The 7,792-nt window shown below is 37.2% G+C and overlaps 1 protein-coding gene and 1 non-coding gene across 2 annotated transcripts; one reads left to right on the forward strand and one right to left on the reverse strand.

Moving 5' to 3' along the window:
• The first annotated feature begins 2,452 nt into the window (after window positions 1–2,452).
• LOC113315451 lies at window positions 2,453–4,335 on the forward strand. The gene is made up of 5 exons (XM_026563728.1): window positions 2,453–3,037; window positions 3,297–3,458; window positions 3,558–3,737; window positions 3,832–3,936; window positions 4,038–4,335. The coding sequence occupies exons 1-5, from the start codon at window positions 2,453–2,455 to the stop codon at window positions 4,089–4,091; spliced, it is 1,086 nt and encodes a 361-aa protein (XP_026419513.1). The 3' UTR covers window positions 4,092–4,335.
• Window positions 4,336–4,499: 164 nt separating this feature from the next.
• Window positions 4,500–4,572, reverse strand: TRNAW-CCA. The gene has a single exon. It is a non-coding gene; the product is annotated as a tRNA-Trp (tRNA).
• Window positions 4,573–7,792: the final 3,220 nt, after the last annotated feature.

The following is a 7,792-nucleotide window of genomic DNA, read 5'->3' on the forward strand; positions in this document are numbered from 1 at the left end:
CTGACGTTTAATATATATATATATATATATATATATATATATATATATATATATATATATATATATATTTGTAATGTTGATATTTGTGCTCTTTTTCCTTTGTCCATATTTTTTCTCATTGGGTTTTACTGGCAAGGTTTTAGTGAAGCAATTTAATTCAACATGGTGGTCATCCAAGGAGGAGTTGTATCAATTCAGGCTATTTAGTGGATTCTCACCATTAAATAGGTCATTTTGTTTGACCAAATCAACATAGAAAACCCTCGGGGATTCAGATGTCTATAAGGTATGGCCAAAAATACAGTTTTGTTCACTCATGGTAACTTATCTACATCTTGGCACTTTGTTGAAGAAACTACATCAACAACTTCTGCAAATCATCTCGGGAAGCTAGCAATCCATGACACAAGTTCTCAGTATGTTGAAGAAGAATTTATACTCTGCAAAAGTGTTAATCGAAGACAATATTGCCTGGGAAACACAAATGCATCAACTATATGACATCTTCATGAAAGCACTATAATCTTCTGAATTCAAGAAATTCGTTCTTCAAAATTGGAAGGTCTCGACTCAAAGATTTGCAAGCCAAGATTTGAATGAAGTATTTATCAGGGGGAGCGCCATCATCAAATTAAGGTGCATTCACATGGACTTTATCACGTTTTACTCTTTTTCCTTCGTCAAGGTTTTGTCCCACTGGGTTTTCCTTGTCAAGGTTTTAATGAGGCAGCATTTGCGTGTCCAAACATTGTTTCGAGTCTTTACATGATTATGCAATTTCAGGTTTTTCTCTTTTGAATTTTCCTGTTACATATGTAATTAGCTTAGACACAGTGTCATCAGGGGGAGTGTTATAAACCATTATTTACTTACTAAGATGCCCTCGTGTCTAATATTAGGGTTTCTTCTATCTATATAAATAGAGGTCTAATATCTTGTATTCTACACAGCTTAATAAGAATTTCTCTCTACTTCTCTCTACTTCTCTCCCGATTTTCTGTTCCCTTCTCCTATTACAACATTTTTTTCCCCAAAGAAATAAGCTTCAGATTTTTGGTGCGATATATTAATGAAGAATTTGTCCAATGGAGGTTAGCGTTGGGGTTTAGGTTTTGTTCTACTATTTATATTTTTTTGATTAAATCCGTGATTAATTCACATCCGGTCCGTATCATTCGTTGGTGAATGTCAAATCCACGGGTGATTGGGTCGGACACGGTTGAATTTTCCAAATCCGCAACTTTAACGATTTGGACACGGATGACCACTAATCCGCGTCCGTTCGTCTGTTGCACACTCCAGCTTCCACACGCTCGATGGGAAGGTCCATCCGGCAAATAGAGCCCATTGGAATAATATCGAGGAGTGGGTTTTGTATAACCGATCCGGTCGGGTCGATTGGCGTACCCGAATTAATATCACCGACCCGCGCTTCTTCTTTTCCCTCCCTCTAAAACGTCCCCTTCATTAACTCGTTCCTTTTTATTGGAAACAAGAAAGAACACACAGAATGAATTCAAGAAAAAACCCTAAGCTAAACCTAAACTTCTATTCTCTATTAAGATCCTTTTACTTCTAATATTCCGAAAACCGTTTTACATTCATCTCGTTTCCAATTCCAGTTGTTGTTGGTGTTCATCATCACCAACAAAATCAAGATTTCGAAACAGATTTCATACACAAAGATTCTACTTTCTTGAACTACTTCTGCTGGTGTTTCTAACACAACAATCACATCTTCAAATTCATTCAGCGTTTGCAGCTGTTGGTGCACTTAATCGGAACTCAAGTCTCAACGATCGAACACAGAAATGGGTAAGTTCGAAGATTTACCTCTAGATATGTTCTACAAGATAATAGAATGTCTTCCTGTAAGTACTATAATCGAATGCATGTTTGTTGCAAAATCATGGCTAAAAGTTATATCACCTCTGCTAAGGCCAAGAGATTTTGATTTTTCCTCCGGTAATCACCGGTATAGAGAGATGACAGGTCAGAATCTAGGTTTTGTGAATCTCTTGGAAATATGCGGTACTTGTCTCATCAATCACGTCCCGTATAATTACCTGCTATTAAACCTTAGAGACTCATCTAGTATCCCTAGACAGAAAACGATAGTTCCCCCAATGGACTCTGATATCCTTGATGTTGCACTCGGATCATGTAATGGAATCTTATTAATCGCAGAAAGAGAGGAAAGGGAGTTATTGAAAAGAATTAGGGTTATCAATCCCCTATTAAAAGAATTTTTGACACTTCCTAGTTATGTTCCCCAATATGAATTAGACTCCTACAATCACAGTACGATGCTAACTGGTATGGGTATGTTGCATCAAGTAAACAGTACAAGGTTATATCGGTTTTCAAATACAGAAACACTTTTAGTTACCATGTATATGTTTTGGGAAATGCGAGTCAGAGTTGGAATGAGAGAAAAAATATCTCTCCAACCATGTTTAGTACTGCTGATCCACATCCTTTGCATGGAGTGAATGCTGGAGAAGATATATATTGGTTAGTTGAGAGTATTGTTCCTAATATCAGTCAGCCCGAACGGAGGATTATAGCCTTCAATTTAAGAGAGGAAATCTTCACACCTGTTACTTATCCACCAATTGGTTCGGGTAGACACCACTCGGTTTGTAGAGATAGACTTACTTCCTTGGAAGACGATACACTATGCTTGTCCCATTGGGTTGAAGGATATATGTCAGTGCGGAGCAAGGTTGAGATCTGGATTTTGCAGAGTCAAAAGTGGACACTACCATACAGCATAGTCATACCAGAAATTGGTGTCCCACTGACACTTCCGACGAAATCCCAAATGTTCATTTGGATGCAGCACTACTTCATTTGTAGGCGCTATCCTGATGGTATAGGTTTGGGACGAAATCCAGAAAAGAGTCGTGCGTTGCAGCCAGTTCGACATGCAGACAGCCTTGTCTCTCTAAAAGCACTAGGAGAAAGAAAAACTTGGATCAAAACAACTACGAAGCTCCAGTGCAAGAAGAAGATAAAGCCCTCAGCTGCATCTCAGGTAAGCTGTCAACATTTGTGACTCCACTGATCACTCCTCCCTTGTTTCGATATTTTGATATCATGTTGCACTAAAGAATCCTATGTGTCCCATCCGAAAGATCTTCTCAGCTCTTTAGTTGCAACACTGTTGTCACTGTGTGAAGCTTGTAAAATAGGCTCTGCAAAGCCAGAGAAATGCTTCCAGATGGCATATCATTCTCAGTTGTTGGAAAATCTGACCTTTCTGAAGTGAAACCTTCCTTTCGCTCTTCTTGTAGGACAACCAGTATGACTCCCTCGTATTCAACTTCCTTAGAAAATTTTCCCAGTATGACTCCCTCGTATTCAACTTCCTTAGAAAATTTTCCCAACAAGCACGTGGTTGGTATGCTAACCAGGACATGAAGTATGCCGCTGAAAACCTACATTTCCTGTACCAGGTAATGATCTGTTTAACATGCTACATTTTGCTCAGCTGAGACCAAAAGGCATATCTAAAATCATAGTTTCTGAACACGAAGTTTTTTCTTTTGTCCCAGACTTTGTCAAAATGCGAGACAGTTGTCTCACAATATCTGGAAGTGCAGCCTGAGGCTTCAGCAGCTAGACAACCAACAGTCAAAGAGAATTTTCAGGATCTTGATAGTCCAGAGTTGTTCAGTGCTGCTCTGTATAGTAAATTGAGTTTAATTACTAATTACCTTGACAAAATATCTAAGGTAGCGTCCATTTTTAACACTTAGTAAATCCTCACCTTCTTTTGTAATTTTTTACTTTCTGTCGATGCTTATTGTTATAATCTTTTCGTACCAGGGTCAGTATCCAAAACGGAATCTGCTTCAACTAGCTGATATGCAGAAAGAGGTGGAGAGTCTTCTTAGGAGCCAGGGATTGCTGCCATTCTCTGATTACTCAGAGGTAAGTCGTCCTTGGATTTCTTGCTTATCCCATGTTTCATTACACTGGAAATTTTTAATTAAAAGCTTTATGGTTGTAATGGTGCCCATGTGAACTAGCAGGTTCTGAAGCAGTTGCAGTTCTTTTGGCAAGAGAAGGGTTGGCTGAAGCAATGAAAGATATGAACTATGTTGTCACTACCAGTGGAGATGCACAATTTGCAACATTACTGAATTCTCTGAACTGAAAGCAGTGCCACTTCAACTGTTGTCTTGCACCATGTGACTTCAAATTGGCTATGATTAGAATAGAGTGTTGGATTCCAATTAATGTAGAACTAAATAGCACAAGGGGTCAGACTCTTAACTAGCATTAGAGTTCAATTTTCGAAATCCTTGAATGATTTGTAAACTTAATGGGTCAGTACCATATAACAAATATGTTATAAGTAAGGATCCGGAACATGGGTTAACTGGTTTTGGATTGTTGAACCTGGTTTATAATATGCTATAAGTAAGAATGGGTTATAAATAGGATCCGAAGCATGGGTTAACTGGTTTTTAACATGTTGACCAATGGATTGTTGAACCTGGTGTGATTTGAACACACAATCTTCTGACATGGAGTCAGACGCGCTACCCATTGCGCTACAGGTCCGAATTCACAATTATTTTTATCAGTCGGAAGTTAAGAAAAGCTCTTCTACTAAATAAAAGAAAGAACAATCTTTACTTGTTATAAAACTTTGCCTGAGACGTCTAATTCATAACTAGCACCAAGTCAGATCTTGTTCCATTTGAAGCTTCATTCTAAAACATGCAAGGATGACAGCATGGTAAAATTAAAAGGGTTTTCATTAACAAATAATTCAGTATATATAAACACTAAAAAAGTTCTAACTTTCTCAATAAGAAATAACTTGATTGAATTAAAATAGGCATGAAAATTGAGCCAACGCAAAATGTAATATGTAAGAATTTACCTTAAACATGCAGCCTAACTGCTTGATACAGTCCATCACCATGTTTTGATGTCCCAAAATCTTTCGGTTTTTCATGATCAGAAAAATTGAGGCATCAAAGGCGTATTGTCTATCTTAGCAACATTTTCGATCACTTTTTTCCTCTCATCCACACAGGTCAGGAAGGATTCTGCTGACGTATCAGTATTATTTCATCTTGCAACAATAATCTAGGATAAATATAACTTATATCAGAAGCATAAGACAAAAAATAAACTTCATACAAATTCTCACCTACTCTCCTCAATGTGTCAGGAAAACTAGAATTGAAATCAAAAACCTTGGTCGGGAGAGATTCTGGTTCTTTGATAAGAATCTAATATTTTGCGCAGGAGAGAAAAGCAGGTCTGGTAATGTCATTGCTTTATTTATAGGTTATAACAGATGATATCTGCTTATGGCTAACCTGGTACGTTGTAGCAATCAGCTCCCTAGCTTTTGGATCAAATTTTCTAAGGAGGTTACAGGTACCCAGTGAGTATATCCAAGTAAGCTTCCTCCGTTTGATTTTTCTTAGATATCCTTAAAGACCTCAAAACACTTCACCTGCAAAGAAAAAACAAATTTCATACTCCAACCTATATATGCACATATTTCAACCTATATACCTGCATGGTAAACAAAGTCACTTGTAGACAAAAAATCCATGTCTTCATAAATTAATATCCGTAGCAAGCACATGAACTCTAAATAGAGTAATGCAAAAGTAATTATATTGTTACGATCACTGCAGGGAGCACGATTTATAGTTTGGCCATAATCCAGTGGTAAGGACAGTTCCTATCAAATCAATCCTAGAACTTGCTTGTGCATTACCGCTGAAATACTCCGCAAAGTTGGTCCAATTCTCCCTTGCTAAAGTCAAGTCAGTGACCACAGAGACAAAAAAGAAACATGAAAAACGTCAAGCTGAAGCTTGAAGAGGCATTCCTAATTTCTATAGGTGACCACATAATATTTATGTCTATCAAAATCTTTCTCTCCTGTCAGATCATTGTAAGATCAAATACAAAATGAATATGATAGTATATGCTACTCATGTTTTTCATAAACAAAAATCGAATATCCCATATTATGTAGAGATATAAGAAACGCCTGACCACCCTTTCCATCTTTGATATGAACTGTCCACAGCGTCTGAGTATATAATTTTTTTCTGGATTATTGTGAGAAAATTAGATCCCAAAACTAAATCCATTAGTTTTTCCCCCAAGATGTCAAATTTATGAACCATATCTCAAAATTAAAATAGAGCCATAGAGTGAAAGAGGGATGGATTAGACTTACAGGGAGATAGAGAAACCCTAGAGTGAAGTAGGCTATATCCTTAAGATGTTGCAAACACCTTTGCACCCAATTCCCCAATCTTAGCCAGGACGCATGATTGAAATGGAAAAAATACGACATAAGTTGTGCATGTTACATCAATCGATGTGGCTATTTATTTATACAATGGTTTGCACAGCAGCAATCGATGTGCAGTGTCCGACGCATCTGTTGTACCTTGAAACCTGATATAGGGACAATTGTATACCGAATCGATACTACTAAAACTCATATCTATAACTTGCTGCAGAGAACATTTGCTGTCTCAGGTTTCTCGAAATCATTGGTTCTCGTCAGGCTTCTTTTATACTTGCTCGTGCAATTATTTTGTCTCAACGATGTTTAACTTCTTTGAAGATAAATGAGAAGTCAGAATAAGATGTGTTCCAGAAATGGAAAATTACCCCTGAAACACGCAAGTATGGTAAGATTTTAATACAACATAACAATATGCCTCGTAGAAAATAAACATTTCATTACAGATTTCAAATAGAACTCATTCAAAACACAAAATAGAAAGGCTTGATATCAATCACCATATGCCTGGTGTGCCTGATAATGAACAACCACTGCAACATGATACTCAACGCTGCCCTGTCAATATCTTGTACATTGCATTTTCAAATCCAGCTTCCCATGAATATTACCCAGTACCAAACTTTCCATACAAAACGCAACACTTTCCCTAGCACAGAATCTCATTTTTCACGTACTCTTGTAGGCCCTAACATTATTCAAAATAAACACGTGAAAAGATAACACTTCCACAATGCCTCGTTCAATTCACACAAATTAGAAGCGCATACACTATGACCTATCAACCCTCCCAATATTTAACTTCAGATATCAGAGCAAATGTGTTTTCAATATAAAATCACATCAAATGTTTAGATTTCTTAACCAGCGCAATTTTAATACCTAATATTTAACCACATTCCACCATAATATGTTTTAGTTTTACACTACGTCAACTCCCTCCGAAACAGAATAATGTATTACCCTATCTACAAACAAGATAATACCACTCACACATCTGGAGCTCACAGACACAAAGATATTGAAGCCACTATGGTGTATCCACTATCATAACCATCCTAGCAGTACTACAATGTTCGACATGACAGAATACATGAATATGCTAAATTATTAATAAGAAACAGAAATCAAACTAGTTTCATACCTTTTAGATCGAAATAATATTGAATCATTTTTCTCAATCTAAGACTTCCTTTTCCATGTCCACCACCAGCAAAACTCTCTCCTGTTTCTTCAACCGTGGCACACGTTCCCGATTCACCCAGTTCTTCATTATCGTCTCCTCCACCAGCTCATCATTATTAAACTCATCAGCAAATGTAAGTGAGGTCGAAAAAGGAGGGGGTCATAGACTTCAAAGTAAGAAGCAAGGATCGTGTTACAGCTGTTGTCTGATGGGTTCAATGATTAAGTCGTTCATAAAAAACTCGAAACTCGTGGATGTAGCTCTCCTATCAAAATGGTGTTAATAATTCAGATCAACTACGGTGCAGA

The sequence above is a fragment of the Papaver somniferum genome, chromosome 10 (assembly GCF_003573695.1).
Source record: "Papaver somniferum cultivar HN1 chromosome 10, ASM357369v1, whole genome shotgun sequence".
In the NCBI taxonomy this organism is placed as follows: domain Eukaryota; kingdom Viridiplantae; phylum Streptophyta; class Magnoliopsida; order Ranunculales; family Papaveraceae; genus Papaver; species Papaver somniferum.

What these genes read in the sequence shown, in the direction of transcription:
- LOC113315451 (XM_026563728.1), top strand. Translation starts at nt 2,453, where the DNA reads ATGTTTAGTACTGCTGATCCACATCCTTTGCATGGAGTGAATGCTGGA. An exon ending in ACCTACATTTCCTGTACCAG is followed by an intron (nt 3,459 to 3,557) that starts GTAATGATCTGT and finishes CTTTTGTCCCAG; the next exon opens with ACTTTGTCAAAATGCGAGAC. An exon ending in CATTCTCTGATTACTCAGAG is followed by an intron (nt 3,937 to 4,037) that starts GTAAGTCGTCCT and finishes GTGAACTAGCAG; the next exon opens with GTTCTGAAGCAGTTGCAGTT.